The sequence below is a fragment of the Larimichthys crocea genome, chromosome I, assembly GCF_000972845.2.
Source record: "Larimichthys crocea isolate SSNF chromosome I, L_crocea_2.0, whole genome shotgun sequence".
NCBI lineage: Eukaryota > Metazoa > Chordata > Actinopteri > Sciaenidae > Larimichthys > Larimichthys crocea.
Window position 1 is genome coordinate 3141915 of NC_040011.1, and position 22757 is coordinate 3164671.

At 39.5% G+C, this 22757-nt stretch overlaps 1 protein-coding gene across 1 annotated transcript in view; it reads right to left on the minus strand.

Moving 5' to 3' along the window:
- The window catches only part of LOC104926504 (ras-specific guanine nucleotide-releasing factor RalGPS1), a 99960-nt gene that overhangs the window by 25920 nt on the left and 51283 nt on the right, over nucleotides 1-22757 (minus strand). The window contains exons 9-10 of the mRNA XM_019272199.2: nucleotides 5960-6097; nucleotides 4807-4900 (exon numbers count right to left, since the gene is read on the minus strand). Of these exons, the coding sequence (XP_019127744.1) occupies nucleotides 4807-4900; nucleotides 5960-6097 (232 nt within the window). The remainder of the gene's footprint in view (nucleotides 1-4806; nucleotides 4901-5959; nucleotides 6098-22757) is intronic.

Genomic DNA, 22757 nt, shown 5'->3' on the forward strand with positions numbered 1-22757 from the left:
AGTAAAGTTAATGGCCATGTTTTCATTGGACAGTACAGCAGTGCTGACAGATCACCACATGTGATCAAATCAGTAAATACTGTTTATATAAAAGGAAGTAAACATGTATTTTAAATTAGTAATTAGATAACAGGTGTGTCTTTTGACTGTATCTCATATTAAATGCTAATTGCTACACTCTAAAAAAACATCTTGATTGATTTTGTTAGCGTACAGTAATGTACAGTTGTGTAATCACCAGAGCCAGGCTGGGCTGCTGCTGTCAACAGGAACACTCCTCTCCAAGTTGCTAATTGATTGTACTGCATCCTCCCACCATCAGGAGTTCAGCCATTAAACTCCAGAGTACATGAGACCAAACTTGGCACACTCTGGATTGAGAATAACGTTAGGAGTCTCTCATACTGACTGCACATGCTCATTTTGGTCTACCAGCACATGGAATAGTCCCAGTAAATTCTGTTCCTCATCACCACATTTGGAAACTATTTATTGAAACGCTGTGGGTGGAAGAAACTGTGGGTAAAATGGTCATTAATTAGTGAGAGTGGGTTTGCCTGTGTTCATGAATGACTGTTTAAAGTGCTGGCTACTTTACCTCAGCCTGCTTTCATCTGTGCATGTGTTTTCTCTCATCACTGCTGTCATTAGTTTTGCTCCGTGACAATCTCACCATCTCATCTCTGGCAACACAATCAGCACTTTCCAGAGCTGCACAATACATGGATTATATCTAGAACTATATATATTTTATATATGTGCCAACTAAACTCATTCATATTAGAAAATGCATTTCTGATTAAAACCTCTTTCTGTGGACCATTAATTACAATTTTGGGCTTTCTTTGAAAAATTATTAATATTTGGATCCACTTTAGATCTGTGGAGAGAAAAGGGCAGTGTTACTGTCAGGAGAAATACTAAAACCTGAAGAGAGATCTCAAGATGCATAAATTAGATAACCTCTTTCTTAAAACAAGTCTAAATGTTACACATGCTATCCATACTAAAGAAAGTGCATCAGAATTGCCACTCATATCTGAGAGCCAGAATTTTAATAAACTCCGTGCAGCTACAAGCAGTCTATTTATGGCATCCTCTGGTTATTAAGACAGCATTTTGGAAAGTTGGTTTTGGGTTTGAATAAAATATTCTGGGCAGCTTTCTAGTACTTCAGTTGTAGGCAAAAAAAAAAAAAAAAAAAAAACACATATCAAAATCATTATTTTGGTTTGTTCCATTCAACCATTCATCTTTGTTGGATTGTGATCTTCAGATCAGAACATGGTTCATACATGGTGAATATATTGCTTAAATGAATAACATCAGACTTGACACCTGCTCTGCAGAGCTTCCTAAACAGTCAACATGTTTTATGTACCGCTTTCATTTTTAACAGCAGTTCTTTTAGCTTAAAATTAGATGACAATCAGATTTCTGAAGTTTGATTACTACAATTAGACTAAAATGTTGACAACATTTTTGTCAACTAATCTTATTATTAGTCTTGAATTTATTCTTCAAACTAGAGTAAAACAGTTTCCTTTGACTACGACAGAATTAAAATATTGATGAGTGCATGAATGAGCTTTAGGACTAATAATAACATAATATAAAATCTAAATAAATAAAAAACTAGCTGAAAAATGAACACTGCTGCTTTTTGTCCACAGACGTGGCATTCTTCTAGATGTCTTAATATTCTGCACATACCCCTTTATTTTTGACATGAACCCGATAGTGCTGATGAAATACAGTGACATCCCACAATGAAAATGAACCACAATTATATGACAGTCTTAAACCTTAGCATATTATCTTAACATGACCAGTCATCCTTTGTTTTGATGCAGAGTAACTGTGACCATGAGCAGGTTTTCCATTCAATTCCAAAATCAAACTGCAACGAGTATAACCTGGAGGAGTAGAATCCAGACCTACTGGAAATAAAATGCTTCATGACATTAATTCTGCTTACTTCAAACTTTGATTCTTATTATTTTGGAGATGTTAATACACAAATGAGATTTTTTTTCCAGAAGCTAATTGGAGCCTGTGTGTACTAATCCCTGGGTGTTAAGGAAAATGTTGAAGATTATAAAGGTTACATGATGTTGTCTGTTATTGTGCAGGACAATCTCAAGGTCCCCCACAGGATTATTTCCCTGTGAGCTGCAGTTTGGCAGAAAATGCTGAGGTCCTCTGCAGGACAGTCCAAACACCAGGAGGACTGAGTCCGGGCAACTACAGTACTATGGATGATGGCTATGGATGGCAATGTCAGTCTGGTGGTCGTCCACTTCGCTCCAGACTCAAATATCTCAACAATAGATTAGAATATAAATCTGTATCCATGGTGCCTGAGAATGAATCCTAATGACTTCATCGATTCTCAGACTTAAAACTCTAGCACCACCATGAGGTTGATCTTTGTGGCTTTGAGTGAAATATGTCAACGACTAATGAATAGACTGCCTTGAAATGATAGACATCCATGTTCCCCCTGGGATATATTGTAAAAACTTGAAACGTGAAAGATGCTAATACGTTGACAAAAACGCTCAATTTGTATCCTACAGCAAACTCACTAATTCCATGGAAACCTTATACTTCCTGTTTACTTAACCCAAATCATAGGAACTGTAGTTCCTCAACTTAGAGCATGAATACCTGCTAATTAGAAGCAATCAGGAATAATAACAGAAATGCTCAAATCTTTTCATGTTGCACTGTCAAAAGTGTTTGACGTTACTAAGGCTCAGAATGTCCCATCAACATAAGTGGTACACTAGCCGTACATACAGTACATAGATAGGTGGGAGGGCTTGCATTTGTCTCAGTTATGTCTGATTTTATATCTCCAAACTACACTAAAGTAATGTTTTTTTAATGTGTGTTCATTTAAAGTAACATTGATAAGAATCAAAAGTTAATTTGAATTTTGTCCATAAATTACCCGTGAATGTTCAGTTGTGTCATTTGAAGCTATGATCTTATTGATCCCTTTTGATATTTTTTCCATTTCTTCATGTCTAACGACGTAAAATGGTGCAACAGATCTTTACTAAACTTTACTGCTCTTCACTGGTACCTCCATCATGTTGCACGTTGCCAGCTGACCCCAGAGTGACTCTTGATTTAACACATTATTGACAGATAGAGCTGACGACACACTCTGGGGACGCGCCTACACACATGTTCTGCACAAAAGTTCCTCCAGGTTAATGGTGCCCTCTGAAAGGCTCTGGTCATCCTCCAGCTACCCATGGGAACTTTGTCTTTCTCCGCTTGCGTATTTTAGACTGCTGCAGCAAACATTTAGATTGACACTTTAGCAAAGTGAGTCTGTCAGGATCTCGCGGAACGATGTTAAACAGACCTGAACCTAGTTGATGGCTTTTTGATGGAAACTTTCTTCCTAAAATTATTTTAAATGTTCTCAAAATGAACGTCATCGGATTGAAAAAAATTAAAGCTGCAGCTGTTTTTTAACAGGCACAGTCTGTAACTGGCTGAATGCAGTGGAGCATTTAGCCACAGAGTCAGATATTCCTCTCAGGACACAGCTAACAGAATGAATACTGGACGGAGATTCATCAGATGGACTCAAACACCACTCCAAATGTTGCTCTGTGTGTAAATAAGTTTAGAAAGTGAGAACATGTCAGTGTTGTGTTTCCAGCTGGTTCTACTGCTCCAAAAGTCTAAGGCAGCTTTCAAATATCCCAGATGGTAACGTAATTGAGACAGGGATGGTTTGCTGTGTAGGATGTCTTCATCGACTGCTGACTGTCGTTCTTACCAGTGCTTTATGAATTACTGCATTACAGTTTTACAGGCCCGTATTTAGGAATAAAAAACAAAAAGAAATGTATTCTCAGTAGAGTATCTCATAGCTACTGTATGTATTGGCCTGTGCTGCGGCTCATCTGGTATTGATATCGTACTGTTTCATGTAGCACAGACTCACTCTGTTTCCCAACCAACTTTATATTAAATCTTTTTTTTTCATCAAATCATTCTTGTTCTTAATTCCACAATCCTCCAAATTATACAATTCCTGTGAAACACAGGATTATTTTCACGTCAGGTCACTAGAAACCTACAGATGAGATCTGATCTTGTAGTGCCTCTGCAGATAATCTAAGTAGTGTCTTATAGGTCCATATTGTCTGGACAGGTGTCTAACACTAAAAGCATTCATGCATTCACACAATAAGAATGATAAATTTAACATGCTGCATTGACAGTATTGAGCCGAGCCTGGCTGTGATTTATTCCATATAAATCCCTTTTTCAATTTGAAAGGAAGAATGTCTTATTTCTTCTTTCAGAACTTATATAATCTTTCTTGGAGTCTGCCAGTAGAGACACAGCCTTTCAGTCATCTCAGAATTGAATTTATTATCCAAATGAAAATCACTGAATTATGACCCATCAAGTTTGATGTATTATTTCAGCATATTTTAAGTCCCACCCAAAACTGGAGTCTGAAGAAGGTGAGATTGAGAAATAAATAGACCAGAGCTGTGACACGATGTTCCACCCTGACAATCAAGTGCTAACTCCGAACTGTGACCAGTCATGGCAGACAGCCAAAGCTGACGATCTGAGATGTGGCCTGAGAAAGTGATCAGTGCCTGCTGGATGGAGGAGCTCCCTGTGGAGAAAGATAAAACCAGCTGCCTGTCGTTTCCTGTGCATTGACCCCTGTCAATTTCACGCCCACCTCTATGTTTCCATGGGCCTGACAAAAAGTGGGTGTGAATGGGGGTGTGGGGAAGATGAAAGTGAGATGAAACTTACTTGAAGTTGTCATCCTCCACAAACTTCTGAAGTTCCTCTATGTAGCGAACTGACAGCAGATACTTCTGGACATGTGGCAAAGTCACCAAATAATCTGCAGAAAAGACGGTTGGAAAAACGTTCCACATATGTTATGTTCAGGTTGTTTGCTGTAAATCAGTTTGACTAAAAGAAATTATGCACTGAGATACTGATACTTTAAATTGTCTGTTCAGAACATAACACACACACATGCACATTTTCCTCTGTGTGCAATAAAAAACTTCTATTATAGTCATTACCACCAGCAAAAAGGAAGTGCAGTTGTCCCTCGCTATAACGCGGTTCACTTTTCGCAGACTCGCTGTTTCATGGATTTTTTTTGTGTAATTTTGCATGCTTTTTTTTTTTTACAGCGTATTGTACAGTATGAACGCGCATTGTGTTTGGCACCGTCAGAGGAACTATGAAATACGCGTGAGTTACTGGTGATAATTTCTTATGTGTCAAACCTCGTAGACTGATCATTAAAATTAAATTTGTTAAATGTTTGGGCTTTAAAACAGGTTTTGATCTTTGGTTTCATTTACTAATACAGTAATGTACTTATTTTTGTTAAATCTGCAAAAGTTTTAACTTTGAGAGTGTTTAAATAAGAGAGAATTGTGAGAAAATGTTAATGCCTGTCTGAGAAAAGTGTATAAAAGTGTGTGGTTAGGGGTTTTACGGCCTTAAAACATGTAAAATAACTGTAAAACTTACTTCGCGGATTTTGTTTATTGCAGGTTATTTTTAGAACGTATCCCCCGCGATAAACGAGGGACCACTGTATACTGTTTCTACTAGACAATGTAGATGTTTGCTGTGTCTTAATTCACATACTTCTATTTCTACATAAGTGTGTTGACACTGTCCGTTATGTCAGAAGTCAGTGTATTGTGAGTACACGGATGGTGCATGCATAAGGAAAAGTGTTGAACACTGAACACTTCTCGCCCTCAGTGGTCGCAATTTTTGCTACGTAGCAGAAGGGGAGGGACCACTGGCATTGAAAAAAGGCAGAGACTGAGGAAGCTGCTGGAGCTGAAGCAGTTGTCGTGAATATCTCAGTATACAAATGTAAGATGTACCCATGATAGATTACCAGAACTGAGACACAGCAGTTGTTTCTTACCATAGTTACATGACATCTGCAGGTCAGAGATGACCCTCAGAAGGTTGTTCATCTGATTGGTCCGCTGCTCTGTCTCTATGATACTGTCTGATGCAGGATAGGCTGAGTCGATGTAGATCATGTCCAACAGGTAGATCCCTACATGAGACAACACAAGACAGTGAGTGACTTAGTGAAACCATGCACTGATGTTTACTTCTGGACAGTTCTGACAGCAAGAGTGATGATTCAAATTAAAACACTCATTCACTCAAAGACAGAATATGTAAATGGTAAATGGACTGTACTTATATAGCGCCCTTCTAGTCTTCCGACCACTCAAAGCGCTCTACACTACATATCTCATTCACCCCATTCACACACATTCATACACTGATGGCATTGGCTACTATGCAAGGTGCCAACTTGCTCATCAGTTTGCGGATCTAAGCATTCATACACATTCACACACCGGGAGCAATTTGGGGTTCAGTGTCTTGCCCAAGGACACTTCGACATGCAGACCGCAGGAGCCGGGGATCGAACCGCTGATCATCTGATTAGTGGACGACCCGCTCTGCCTGTGAGCCACAGCCGCCCCATATGTGCCTTTAAGAGTTCTTTTGGCCCTTGTGAAAACTTTTATGACCAAGAACATTCACAACTCCTTTGAAACCATGAAGGTGAAAAACACTTTTTGGACTAAGAGATGCAGTAACTTGTACGTAGAGCTGATATCTGAATGCTGTTCAATGACTTATCTTCAGCATTCAGTCCTGGTCTGACAGAGACCTATAGTGCGCATCCGCCCTATGTCATTGGAATTTATTAATGAGTTTGCTGATCTGATGTCAGTTATCTGCACTGACTACAACTTTTTTATCGTAACTGGGGATTTTAACATTCACATAGACAACAACATGGATACTAATGCCAAAGACTTCTGTTCTCTACTTGACACCTTTGGCCTTGTCCAACACGTCAAAGGGCCCACACACACTCGGGGACACACTCTAGATCTGGTTATCTCTAAAGGTGTTGACATTTCTTCTGTTGTTGTTAAGGACTTGGCTCTTTCTGATCATTTCTGTGTGTTCTTTGACTTACAGACAATTCCAAACATTGAGATAACCTCTGTGTCTGTTAGGAAAAGGTACATAAATGAGAATACTAGTGCTAAGTTTATGAAGGCTATAGCAATGTCACCAACTGTGAGCGCAGAGACAGTTGATGAACTTCTGGATAATTTCAACTGGAAAATCTCAAATGTCATGGATGCTGTTGCTCCTATTAAAACTAAGATGACCTTGAGAAGACAGAGATCACCATGGAGGAACACTATGACGGTAAAGGCATTGAAAACAGAATTCAGGAAAGCAGAGCGTAAATGGAGAAAAACTAAACTCCAAATTCACCATGACCTCTACAAACAAAGTCTCTGTAATTTCAAGCATGAGTTAATCAAGGCTAGACAGCAACACTTCTCTAAAATTATTTATAAGAACATCAACAACACTCGCACTCTGTTTGCTATAGTTGATAAGCTTACAAAAAGTTGATAAGCTTACAAACCCCTAAAAGTAGCTGCCATCAGCAGCTACTTTTAGGGGTTTAGGAAACTCTTAAAAAAGCGAACGCTGGATACTTCCAAGTTAACCAACTACAGACCTGTCTCAAATCTTCCTTTTATAGCCAAGATTGTTGAGAAAGTGGTTTTTAATCAACTCAGTAATTTTTTTGAACTCCAGTGGACTTTTTGACAAATTTCAATCAGGTTTTCGAGCTCACCACAGTACAGAAACAGCTCTTATTAGAGTGTTAAATGATATAAGGTTGAACACTGACTCAGGCAAAGTATCAGTTCTGGTCCTGCTGGATCTCAGTGCTGCGTTTGACACTGTGGATCACAGCACACTGCTGGACAGATTGGAAACATGGGCAGGACTCCGTGGAACAGTCCTAGACTGGTTCAGGTCCTACTTGGAGGAGCGGAGTTATTTTGTGACCATTGGAAGTAATTAATCAGATCGAGTGGCTATGACATGTGGGGTTCCTCAGGGGTCAGTTCTTGGACCCCTTTTGTTCAGCCTATATATGCTGCCTTTGGGTCAAATTCTGCAGAATTCTAATGTCAACTATCATAGTTATGCAGATGACACAGATATATCTTGCGCTGTCTCCAGATGACTGCAGTCCTATAGAGTCATTGTGTAACTGTCTAGAGCAAGTCAAAAATTGGATGAACCAAAATTTTCTTCAGTTAAATCAAGAAAAAACTGAGGTAATTGTTTTTGGCAATAAAGAGAAGAGGGTTGCTTTCAGTAAACACCTTGGCTTACTGTCTCTAGAAACTAAAGACCAAGTCTGAAACCTTGGCGTGTTGATAGACTCAGATCTGACCTTCAACAGCCACATAAAATCAGTCACCAAAACAGCCTTCTACCAACTTAAGAACACATCCAGAGTTAAGGGCTTTATGTCCCAAACAGATCAGGAGAAGCTGATCCATGCTTTCATCTCCAGTAGACTTGACTACTGTAATGGTCTTTTGACTGGACTCCCCCAAAAAAGTATCAAACAGCTGCAGCTCATTCAGAACGCAGCAGCTCGAGTTTTGACCAGAACAAAGAGATCAGAACACATCACCCCAGTTCTTAAGTCTTTACACTGGCTCCCAGTTAGCCACAGAATAGATTTTAAAGTTCTGCTACTAGTTTACAAATCACTGAATGGTTTAGGCCCACAATACATAAATGACATGTTAGTAGAATATAGACCCAGTAGGGCTCTGAGATCTACTGACTCAGGTCAGATAGTGGAGCACAGAGTTCAAACCAGACACGGTGAAGCAGCATTTAGCAGTTATGCTGCTCACAACTGGAACAAACTACCAGCAGGACTGAAATCAGCCCCAACTCTTAGCACTTTTAAATCCAGGTTAAAAACTTTTCTATTTTCACGTGCTTATAGCTGAGCTCTTTTAAAGAATTTTTAAAGAATTTTTAATCATAATCCAGTGATTCGTTTAATGTTTTAAATTGTTTTCAAATTTGCTGTTTTAATGATTTTAAATGACATTCTGATGTTTTTAATTAAATGTTCTTCTCTTTGTAATTTTGTATTGCTATTGCTATCGCTTGTCTTAATGTCAAATGTTTTTCCTTGCCTCTGTAAAGCACTATGAATTGCCTTGTGTACGAATTGTGCTATACAAATAAACTTGCCTTGCCCTTGCTTTGCCTTGGATCATGAATTTCCCAATGGACAGACCCCAGGTCGACGGACATTACCACATCTCTGATTGTGTGTGTGTAGATCTCTCCTATTTATACATGGATGAGTTCATGATGTTTAAAATAACAACTTGACAGATGCCGATGTTTTGTTTTTTTGTTATTTATTCCCTCTGTGCCACGGAAAGTCTATCAGGTTTTTATCATACTATCCTTAAATGAGCACAAATTCAATCAGACAAATTTATGAAACAAACAATTTTTTTGACATTTAATATAACCTTAATTCACATGACAAGTTCCTTTCTGAAAAATAACTTTCAAAACCCCTCTAAAATTGTGTATAGCTAACTAATCGATGAAAAGGTTTTTTCAGTACTTACACTGCCCAACAAAATAATTTGAGTGGTTTTAGCCTGATAGACAAAAGCTTACTCAATGAGAAAGTTTACATTAAAACTACATGTCTCTCAGTCCGTGACTTTTCCTAAATATATGTGTTTGATGGCTTGTAAAGCTTACAACGTATTCAAATGAAACTAACTTGATTTCTGAGCATTTATACCTCGGACGCCAATCTGCATATATACGACGGCTCTAGACCAGCTGTGTCCAGCTGTGGTCACAGGAGCTCTTACAATGTTTTCATTTCATTTTCTCACTTGTAATGTTTTATACTATCACATTTATTTTTAGCGGTATATGTGAATTGGGAGCGAGCGAGAGACAGAGAGGAGACACCGGGCATGCACGGGCATAAACTGAAATGAAAGAGGAAAATCACAGAATACAGGATATGTCCAGGACACTCAGGACGTGAGTGAGGGAGGATCTGATGGTGGCTCAGGTAGCGACGAGGAAACTGTCACTGTAAGCTGCACATCTGTCAGCTGCACACCTGTAAGCTGCTGTGCTCCATGCAGACATTTCTCATTCCTTAAGTGCCCCTGTTTTGGCTACAAAAACCCGCCATATAATCATCGGCCACTGCCATCGGTAAAGGTCATCTTTATTTACCGATGGCCGATGGCAGTTAAAGAGGCGAACATCAGCCGATACCGATGTTCACCCGATGCATCGGTGCATCCCTAGTACATATATATTATTGGTGTATAGTGGTAAAGTGTTTTCTTGGGATGTTACTATCCAACTTGTATAATGTCCAAATGTTTTTGTTTTTTCTTGCTATTACTTACTATCTAACTTACTGTTTGGGATCTGATGTAACAAACACAATTTCCCTGTGGGAATTAATTAAGTATTTCAGATTCTGAAGAGTATCCTGCATCACCGGCTGGTATGGCAGTTGCACCATTCTCAACCATAAGGCATTACAGAGGTTGGTGAAAACTGCTGAGCGCATCATCAGGTTGGAGCTGCCACCCATGTAGGACCTCAACTCCAGGCAGTGCAGGAAGAAGGCCAACAGGATCAAAGTCGTCCCCAATCACCCCAACCACAAACTGCTCTGCCTGCTGCCATCTGGCACACGGTGCTTCAGCCTGTGGTCTTGCACCACCAGGTTTCATTCTGCAGTCCCTAAGACTGCTGATCACTTGAGCACTCAAGCTCATTACTATGTCACTTTTTTGCACTGGTTCACATTTACTTAACGTGAAGACTTCCAAATTCTCTGAAAAGATATTAGAGATGGCTTATGGTAGAGAAGATACACAGACAATAGCTCATTTGTGCGTCAATTGTCAGCAGCCAGTTCTCTCAAAACTTGTGACATCTGTTGTGTGATAAAAACTGCACATTTTAGATTAGGATGTTACTGTGACCAGTCCAAGTCACACCTGTGTCATCTGACATATAGTGAAGGCCACAGGTCAGATTCGAATCCTAGGGCCGCTGTAGCAAGGACTGAGTTTCTGTGTTTCCGTGCATGGGGCACACACTCAGGTAAGCTAATTGGCGCCCCATCATACCAACATGTTGATGTGCCACAGCTGTCAGGTGAATAGATTATCTTGGCAAAGGAGAAATGCTCACTGACATGATTTTAATAAATTAATGACAAAATTTGAGAGAAATGAACTTTTTGTGTGCAGAGAAGAAGTCAAATCATGACACAGGAAACTCAATTAAAACAAAAGTTTGGATTTCATAATGGTGAGTATTAAAAACATCTCTAACACATTTTTATTTCTTTGGTTTTGCATAATAACTATGATATGCCATCATACAACAAGTAGTGCTAACAAAATAATGTACTTGGTCAACTAGATATTTAGAATGTGATGAAATCAAAATGACATCACACTGTGCTAATCACTAAAAATATGACTCCGCCATTTCCACTTGTAATATTTTTGTCACCAGAGCTGGGTCTCCAATAAAATAATAACTGTCAAAACTGTAACAAAAAAAAAAGAAAAAAGAAAAAAGAACAAATGCTCATAAAAATAGAATAATCAATACTGTTATCATGAAAATAAACCAGGACCTATCAGAATCAGCATCATTTGTATTTGCCAGGTACAGTATGTGAACCCACGCGAGGAATTTGTTCTGGTTATGCTTTGCTCTCTTGGTACAGAAATCAAACATATATAGACACAGGCAGAGTTAAAAAAACAAAACTGAGGACTAGTAAACATAGAACAAAATCAAAAGCTATGTACATGTAAAAAGGTAAATGCATATGGTAAAATACCATCTAGAGTAGTATTGCTTGGCAATGTGTCTCAGGAGCCATATGAATGTTAAAAAACTTTGACTGACTTCTGGCACCTATTACCAAGGACAGGAGAAAAAACACAGAGCACAAATGTGTCAAAAATAACCTGGAAAATATCTGTTGAGTCACCAACTTTCCTACAATTTGTCTTAATTACTCTGTACTAACTGTTACTAAACACCAGACTGGAAACTGAGCCTCCACACTGTATCTGATATATTGTACGTGTAAAAATTAGAAAAACATGTACACATATGCACAGGACAGATACTGTTGGATTTTATCAAAATTTGTAACCTGTTATGAGACTGATATGAGAGCTGAAATGCCAACAGTACTAATATTTCTGCACTGGATTTAATAACCGATGACGTCGCAGCCCTCTCAGCATCCAGCAGCTTTCCAAACTAAACAGATATTCAATGTTGCTCAATTACTGTAAACTCTGGACACCGTCTTTTCCACTCAAAACCACAACAATTAAATCCTATTAGGTCTGGCTGCACAGAGCAGGGTGGCCCACCACGTTCAATGGCAGCAGACAGAACTCTGTGAGAAAATGGGCTTTCATTATGGAATTAATGAAGACAATAAGGGGCCCTGATGATGTGGTGGTCTAAGATGCTTACCACACAATGTAATGTTCCTGGTTTGAATCTGAGCAGAGACCTGTGTGTGTTGTCACCCCTCACATTTCTTGACTGATTCTCTACTGTACACCACAAATTTGACTGAATTGAATGAACATCATCAGTACATCTCTGTGTTTCCACTGGCAGGACCATGAATCTGACTCCAATTGTCTTGGTTTTCCCGAAATACATGTAAATCAGGGTCAGCTCTGCTCCAGTGCAGAGGCTGCTTACAGAAAAAGGTACACTCAGAAGGAGTAAAGATGATGTCTCTCATACCTCCTCTGGATATGGTTTCCACAATAAAAAATTCAGTCCATCTCAAATACTTTGATGCATTCACACTTTGCTGTATTGGGTTAAAAATGTAAAGATGCAATTCATTTAGAACTGATGGATTTTGTTCATGTTTTTTGAGCTTTACAAGAAAGCCTCTTACCTCTCCAGTTCTTTATGTGCAGATAAATGTGTTTATATGTATGGCTGTGTCAGTGTGTAGATCCATCATGTTGCTGCATCCTTTCACATGCAGACAACATGAAGGATCCTCTGTCACGTCAGCAGTGGACAGTCCTGTCGGCCTGGTTTCTGTTGTGTCGTCAACAGTCGGTGTTTGGTGGTTTTTAATGTTAATGTCTGACTGGTTTGTCTCCAATCTCTTCATCTTTTAGAAGTCTTTTATTAAAGAATAATTAGTGAGCACCCAATGAAGGTTTTGCCCACATTTTACATCTAACCAGCACAATGCTGGCAGCTTTGTTTACAAGTAACACATTTTCCTTTTGATGTTGACGACATCAATTTGTGGTCATGCTAAGAAACAAAAGCCAACAATGTCTTTCCCTGTATTCAACAGAAAACTGTAAAACCCAGACAGAGGAGTAACCGATCATTTTGTTTTTTTCATGACTCTAACAACCATTTACAATAAATGCTCACGTTATGTAACGTCGGTTGATTATTGTTCATGGTGGCTGGGAAAGCCCACCACAATACAAGCTGAGGCACAAACACTGAGAAAACATACACACATATTTGGCAATACTATGCATACACAGACATTTAGAAACAAACTGTCAATCCTCAGCTAAGAAAAGATAATTCATGTGAAATATTTTATCTTGGAGCTGCATGTCTAAAACCCCTGAATACAGTTTGGAAAACATTCAGCTTCTCCTTGGAGAGTTGTATTCATCATCTGTTCAGAATGAAATCATTAACCTTGAGTGTCCTACAGAAGAACATAACTGTTGGAATGTGGCCCAATTTGTCATGACACTTTAGAATATAATACTAAACTATATATCATATTATACATAAATAACACTGGGGAACAATTTGAAAAAAAAATTCAGAGGTTTGATTTTTATGCTGATTAAAACTAAAATTGGCATGCCGATTCCAATTTTTTTTTTTTTTCTAGCACGTCAAGTTTTTTCTCTCCCTCCAGATAAGCAAAATTCCACTGATCAGCTGTAGTAAGACTTGCCAGCTAATTACGGTTGGACTCATCTACAGCTACGTGGCAACTTGTTTTTGCAGTCACAATTGAGACAGTGCGGTGAGAGGTGTGTGCAGCTCCCAATAGGTCAGTACTATCAATATCTGCACACAGAAAGCTAGCATAGTAGAAATTAAGAGGAAGTGTGCTGGCTCTTCTCTTAACCTTGTAACCATGGGCATACCGTTGTAAGTTCTATATGTTTTTGTAGTTGTCAAAGCTTGAAACTATTCCATCTTAGTGTTTGATTTCCATAGGTATATATTTCCTTTGTTCCAGATCATGTCTGCTCCTGCTTCTTCTCATCGTAAATGCCTAAACAGCCCTGACTCCTTTTGCTATATTTGTGCTAGTTTCACCATTCCAAGTCAGAGGGCAAACATCAGTGCATTTGTCAAACAAGCATATTTTGCATATTTTAAAGTAAAACTCTGTGATCAAGACAAGCCATGGGCCCCTCACAAAGTGTGCAAGCAGTGTGTCGAGAGTTTACGGATGTGGACCAAAGGAACACGTGAAAAGTTGGCATTTGGTATCCCCAAAAAGATCATTGCACAGACTGTTACTTTTGTTTAGTGAAAACATCAGGATTTAACAAGAAAAATAAAAGTAAAATAGAATATCCTAATCTACCGTCAGCTATAAGACCAATGCCTCATTCAGCTGAAATTCCAGTGCCAGTTTTTGAACCTCCTCTAAGATCTGAGTGATGCTGAAGAATGCAGTGACAGCAGTGATGCAGATTTTAAAGTTCACGAAGATTCAACAAAGAAGCATACCTGTTAAGTACAATATTTTGTTCAATGTTTTTAAGAAAACAGGGATCCTATAGTTCAAAAACTTGACATGATAGAGAGAAACTGAGATCAGTTTTGGATTTCGCACCCAAATATTAGTTAAAAACACTGTCAGTCCTAACTCCAAAGTGTAATGGCTTCAGAGTGTCATGATACACTGGTACAGATGATATTTAGATTTAGTGGTCTTCTTCATTTTCCAATAAAACACAATAAATTAATAATAACTCTATTATTGTGAATTGGTCAGCTCAAACATCATACTATACATTAAATGACATACTGGCTGTATCAGTAAAGATTTCAGAGATTAAAGCACATGTCACTGTGATCAGTTCGACCATGGATGAGTCCGTGTCAGTATGACTACACTCGTATTTCATTACTGCTCAGTGCTCTGCTCCCTTAGCCTTTAAGGACTGCTCTGAAAACCCTGAACTAATGATTCACAGCTGCAACTGAAGACACGACTGTGGTTAGTTAGCAGACATGAATAGATTCCATCCATGTTTTCTTGTCTTTTTTTGCACAGGCTGTAAATGTAAATCTCCTCTGATTTATGTTACAATGAAAACTGACACTGTTCCTAAATCATTAACAGGTCTTTGAAAGTGGCTGCATCCCTTTTGTGTACCAGCTGATGATTGTGTGTTTTATTATTATTTTTCCTCTCCTGTTTGTGTGTGCAGTTCGATCAATGCAGAGCTGATGTAAAGGCTCTACAGGATCAGGGAACAAGCTAATATACTGATTTATATGCATATACATATTTAAGACATTACACCCAAAAGCCAACACCAAGACATGAAGCTGAATCCTGGTAGTGGTACCACAAGTGGCCACTGCACGCTGGCCTCTCCAGGCTCTCCAGGAAAAACAGACCTACAGGGCTCCTTATAACAATTACGAAGGGTTTTATTGTGCACAAGGCTACTATAACCTCAAGTTAGTTTTAATGAACATTTAACAGGAGGTAAGAGACGTTAGAATCTCAACAGGGCAGGCAGATCAAAGAGCTTCTCTGGTAAAATCTCCATTACCTCAGTTCTTCCTTCAGACTGCTGCATGTGCCATGTGCTGCTTAACATGCACTGAAGCACCTTAATACAAATATCTACAGTTAGATCACTGTGACTTTAGTGCAGGACTAGTTGGAGAGCTAACAGCTCATTAACCCTCAATGTAAAATACAAAAGGTGTAAATATGACACTGTTTCACCAACTTGATCTGGATTCTATGTGAAATTAAATGGTTGTGTTGACATCTGTTGGCACATTATCTCCTGTCTGGAGGGTATCATAAGTCTATATCACAATCATGTGACATTTGTTGTGGTCTGCACCAAACGATTAAAAATGTCTCCTGCATATTGTCTTTTACGGTTGTGCATACATGCTGGACACACATCCTGTCTGGCACTCCCTGTTTTCACATCTGCATGCCCCCAGACACACCTGGAGGAGATCTTCTCTCCTGAGTGCACGTGAACCAGTTCATGACAACAAACATGGAGAGGCTCCTGATCCACCTACAGAACTGTGAGCCAAATTTCAACACAGTCCTGACTTGAGTCCTAATTTCTGTCCAAACACATCACGGCATTTCACTCCCCAAAGACAAACACACTGATGGAACCTTAAAGGTATTTAGGTAGAGTTTAGTGCTGATTACTGGTACGTGCTGGTTCTAGGTTTATGTGTTTGAAATGAATATTCTTTTAATAATTATTTTAGCATATCTCAGTTTAATGGTGTCGCAATTACATTCACACTACTGAAGCATCACTCGTGCTTTTTTCTTGCATCCTGTCAAAAAAAAAGAAAAAAAAAAAAGAGTAAACCGCAGGATAAATGTTCTTAAAGCAGCCAAAATGTGAATGTGTGTTTTTTTTGAACAACTTATTTAATTATTTAGACAGACATGGTGCAAAAGGCCATTTGCATGTGCAGAGCTGACCTGAGAGCAGACTTTGTATTCTGGAAATGTTTTGTGGGTACATGGACAGTGTGGCTGCGATACGATGTGGAAAATGGTGGGCAGACACAGCATTTTATAGAGCTTTGGAAAAGACCAGAGGGCACAGGTGGACATCCCAGAGAATGTGCTTTCATAAAAGTAACAGGATTCCAATAAACTGAGGAGCTCACCCACACTACACCTGGGCAGACTGTTCCACTATGAAGCAACTTTGACATATACTGTAGGGTGAAACTGATGCTTTCATTAATATCATATTTCATTATTTCAATATGTCACTGAAGAGATTTATTGTCTTAAATGGCATTCATACCGACAAGAAACCAAAACATTGGGAACAAAATAAGTTAATGTTTTCTTTGTATATAAAATCATAATAATAAGAAAGATGTTGATGACGGTTAAAATATGAAGATTTTAAAATAAATGTCATATATGTGTTTTTTTTTTTTTAAATAATGTAATGTATTATTGCAACTAAGTGAATCATTCAGTAGTGGGATCCATTTGAGCTTAAGGTTATCCCAGATAGCAACATTGATTCAATGTTGTAATTCCATCAGAATCATCATTTTGGTTGGGGTTGAATAATTAGTAATAAAGGTAACATTGATGTATGAATGAATGAATGTTGATTTAATGTTGGTCTGCTATCTGGAGATTGGTTTAATGAATGTTATTTCAATGTTGGAGCGACAGCGATTGATTTTAGGTTAAACTAACATTGATTTTATGTCTGTCTGTATGTCTTTAGATTGTTCATCATTGAAATAACCTATTATTATTTCAATGTTAATATTTCAGGGTGCAAACCTGATGAAAGATCAATGTTATGTTTCAATGATCAGCAACATGATTCAATGACAGTTTCATTGATGCATCAATATTGATTAAATGATATTAATGTATATAAATACATCGTTAAATCTGAAAGTCATGCTTCTTGCAAAGTAACCATGGATGTACAAACAGCTATCACTGCCTTACTTACTGAACAAACCGCCACTCTGCTGATTCCAACAGTGTGTCACATCACTGTATTTGAAAAGAAGAGCTTCTCACACAACAGTCTGGATTCAGTACAGCTCCTTGTTCTGCTGTCAGTGACTGAACTGTGATAGATGAGCCAAACACTCTCTGTGCTTAATACCTCTTTATTTGATGGCAGTTTTACATGTCAGTCTCTGCAGACCTGTAATATTTCTTTTGAACACGGTTCAAGACTGAACTGAATGCTGTCAGATAAAGTTTTTTCTACCTTCACCACAAGGTAAAACATGCAGTGATACAATGTGTTTCTGTAAGAAAAGAAACTCCCTTTAATAAACTATGAAACACTGAAAGAGACCATTTGAAGTTTTTGAATTATTCTATCAAAACTATTTCCTTCCTGTGGGGAGATTGGAGCAGATAAGCTTAAAAACCATCTTACGACTATACATTTTCAACTTAATGTCTGTGTAAAGGCTATTCTGAGATTTCTTTCTAAAAACATTAAATATGTTGTAAAATAGTTGCTGAAAACATGATAAAGGCTTTGGACGATGTATTACTGAAATGTGGACTTAGGCTGACGTACTACGGTAAGTGTATTGTGTCACTTCCGGTTATTGGTGTTGCTGCCACGGTGCTCTCTGCTCTGCTCACCTAAACAGATTTTCGTATATTTCTCACATCAGCGATTATCTACTTATCTCTGCACTATCCTTAGACTTGTTCTGTCTGTGCACGAACAGGTCTCTTAACTTTAGTAACCACTATCTGATAGTTTCACCAGTTTCTGTTAGCCACACTAACTAGCCTAGCGATAGCAATGGCTTCTCTCTCCTCTCCTCCTCTCTCCTCTCGTGCTCTCTCCTCTCCTCCTCTCTCCTCTCCTCTCCTCCTCTCTTGCTCTCTCCTCTCCTCCTCTCTCCTCTCCTCTGCTCTCTCCTCTCCTCTGCTCTCTCCTCTCCTGCTCTCTCCTGCCCTTTGTGCCACATGTTCAGTTACTCCTCGTCCTCCTTTAGTGATAACGGTACTTGTAATAAATGTAGCTTATTTGTTGCTTTGGAGGCGAGGCTCAGTGAGTTAGAGGCACGGTATCGCAGTAACTGCTATAGTTAGCAAGTCCCCTGTATGGTGCGGTACCGCCGCAGGTAGCTTCAGTTAGCCGTCTCCCAGTAGTTCCCGAGCAGCCGGGAGGCTGGGTGACTGTTCGAAAGAGGTATAGATTAGGTTTAGGTCATTCACGTCAGTGGTAATGACACCTGGTTAGGCCAATTTTCTCTGGTCCCCTCCCCAATGTGACCAGTGATGACATGTTTAGCCGCATGTTGTCATTCCACCGCTGGCTGTCGAGGTGGTGTCCAGCAAACGATGTGGGCTTCATAGACAATTGGACACCTTTCTGGGGAAAACCTGGTCTGATTAGGAGAGATGGCATCCGTCCCACTTTGGATGGAGCAGCTCTCATATCTAGAAATATGGCCAAGTTTATTAGTTGACCAAAACCATGTCGACAACCCAGAGTTGAGACCAGGAAGCAGAGCTGCAGTCTTACACGCTTCTCTGCGCTTCCTCCCAGCTGGAGGTCCTCTCCGTACTTCCACCTCCAGCGACAACCCCCCGCTGCTTCTACTCCCGCTCCATGCTCTCCGGTGCTCTCTGTTGCTCCAGCTGCCCCCGTGGCTCGATCGGATCAATTCTCCGGTGAGGTGGGCAAGTGCTGACCATTTCTGGTCCAGTGTAGGCTTCACTTTGAGCTACACGCTGGGAGTTTCCCCACCGAGCAGCTAAGGGTGGATTCATGGACTCTCTGAGCACGATTTTTGACTCCACCACTCCCAGTCGTGAGGCGGCCCAGGCTCTGATGTCGCTACAGCAGGGCGGACTACACCACTCTGCACATTAGTGGCCGACAGCGAGTGGAACTCGGCCTTGCTGTTCGACACTTTCCTTTATGGTCCTTCCACTTCCATTAAAGACCTTCTCGTCCCTCTTGACCTCCCCTCTGACCTGGACTCACTTATCGGCCTCGCCATTCGCACCGACAATAGACTGGTGGAGAGGGAGAAGGACAGAGGCCAGCCTGCAGCGGTCCCTCCCGGGCAGAGAGGGCAGACGACACTATTCCTGGATCACTTGCCACAGCGCTCCACAATAATTTATATTAATGATCGCAATCTATCCCAACCCTTAACCCAGTAGTTTCTGTACCTTACACAATGGTGCTGGTACAAGAAGTCTGGTGCTACTCAAATATATCATTTCATTTTCAAAAGAGGCTCTGTAATTTCCTAAAGTAGTTTTTAATCAACCATTCCAGAGGAGGAAATAGTGCATTTGTTCGGAACTATTTTTTACCAGCAGAATAATCCACAGATGCTTTAGTAAAATATTTATTGCAGCAGAACTGTGTGTGGGACGGAGTCAAAATAAACTGTGTGTTCATGTGGATGACCATGATGTCACCCAATGCAACATGATGCACTGATGTGTTTTTAATGGTTGTTCATTCATTGTTTGTTTGGTTCTACACATGGTTTTTTTTCATATCATCAGCTCAGAAGAGTTTAGAAGAAGTAGACTACAAGTATCAAAGTGAAGAGGAAAATAAATTGTGATTCTTTTGATTTGTTCACTTTATGCCAGTGTGGCTTTGTTTTGACATTTTAGGCATATTATTGTATTAATGTTTTTTTTTTAGGTTATAATAATACAATTGTGTAAAATTCAACTGGAGAGCATGTAATCAAATGATAAAATGATTGTCATTTTTTTCATAATTAAGTATTTCACTCAAAATCTCGTCATAGCTCCTGTTAAACACTAATTTATTGCAGAATTATCTTGATATCCTGATTGGCTGAGCCATCTCAGTACATACAGTGAGTGCAGCTCAGCGCATTAAACAAAATGCAGATGGTCACGCAGAAGGAAAGTGAGAGTTTCGGACTGGACTTCTCCTTTGAACACAGAGGTGGCAGATCGGGAAACGTTCACGTGGGTCATTTGAGGAGGCAAAGACAAATGACCCATTTTAAGTGCTGAATGGCTGCATTTATATTGCGCTTTTAATTTGTCGTTTAGGTCAAAGGCCTTTTTGGTTCAAAGTCACTTTGTGGGAGACCTAGTGAATCTTGTTGCTATGGTTACATTTGGCCCTACATTTTCCACATTTAGCTCCTGTTTTTTTCAAATGTATCTTCTTTCTGTAACTGTTGAAGAATGTACAAGTAACTGTAAAGTAATGACAACATGTCTAAAACTCTAATTTTCTAAGTTATGTGATAAGTGAAGTAATATGTTGCTCCTGTGTTATCTTAATAACATACTGATCTATTGTAACATGCATGTATCCTGTGAGCATATGCATAAGTTAACTCTTGAACAGTGCAGTGAGAAACCTCTTTAGTAGCACAAAGGAGACACAGCCCACAGGGGGTCAGTCATTGCAGAGGTTAGAGGTCATGGAGCAGAGGTCAGGGAAGCTTGGCCTGCTGACACAAACACACAACAGTTAAGCTGTCACTGCTCTGCTTCATTCTCACAGACTCAGATGGACAGCTGTCATGTTCTACATGTCTGTTATTCTACATGTCAGTTTGCTGCAGTGACCATGTGGTACAGTGCAGTGTGTGGTCTGGCCGCCTGTTCACAGAGGCAGAGAAACAATGCTGTAACCGCTTTTGTAACTTTTCCACTACAGCAGCACAGGAGGACAGTGTTGCTCTCACACAAGAGCTGTATCACAGGACAGAGCTGCAGCACAGACAGTGTGTCTAAAGCAGAGGCATCACTGTTTGTCTTGGCTAAGTCTCTGCTTTAGTTGGACATGTGAAGCCATTACATGTTTTCTCCTCAGGGTCATAAAGTTACTGCTGCAGAGCAGATTTATCTCTTCAGCTCTGATCAGGGTGGAGACCAATCCCATTTACAGTCCAAGTACAATCCATTTACCATTTCAAACAGAGCTTAAACATGAAGGTATTTAATTGACTAGTAAATCCACAGATTTGACATTTTTGGTTCCAGCAGCCAAGTCTTTGCCATGAGACACAGAGAAGGTGAATGGATGCTATCTACATGTGTGGTTCCCAACGTGTAGCATGGAAGAGGAGGTGTGATGGTATGGGGGTGCTTTGCTTTGGTGTTTTATTCAAAATTCAAAGTGCACTTAACCAGCATGGCCACCACAGCATTCTGCAGCAACATAACACCCCATCTGATTTGAGCTCAGGGGGAGCATCATTTGTTTTTTTGACAGGACGATGACCCAAAATACACCTTCAGACTATTGTAAAGGTATTTGACTAAGAAGAAGAGTGATGGAGCGCTGCATCAGATAATCTAACTTAAACCTAACTGAGATGTTTGGGATGAGTTGGACTGCAGAGTGAAAGAAAACAAGTACTCAGCATAAATGAGAACTCCTTATGTCGACTATGTAAAAATAAAGAAAACAAATGTGTTGACTGCTATTGTATGAGATGCAGAGAAGATTTGATGATAACTGTACTCTTTCTTTCTATCTAATCAGGTGATTTTCAACACCTGTAAAAACTGCATATGCTCAAATGAAAACAAATACAGGGAACACACTTTAATATTAATGCACCTTTACAAATTTGCTGTGGACTGGACTGGGAGGGTTTTTTTTTTTGTGGGCAAGTTTTTCCTCACTGGAACCGAGGGTCTAAGGACAGAGGGTGTCACTCCCTGTACAGATTGTAAAGCCCTCTGAGGCAAATGTACTTTGTGACTTTGGACTATACAAATAAAATTGATTGATTGATTGACTGACTTTCAGTCTGCCTGATGTTACCACCTTGATACCTTTTGGCCTAAATAGTTGGTTCATAACACAGAAGTGTTACACATAACAGCACAGTCAAGGTGAAGTAATTCTCATATTGCAAACCTGTCATCATCCCATGCTCACTGTTTGTAATTTAATCACTTCCGCAAATACCAAATAAGCAAAAGATGTTACCAATTTGAGGACATTTTCATT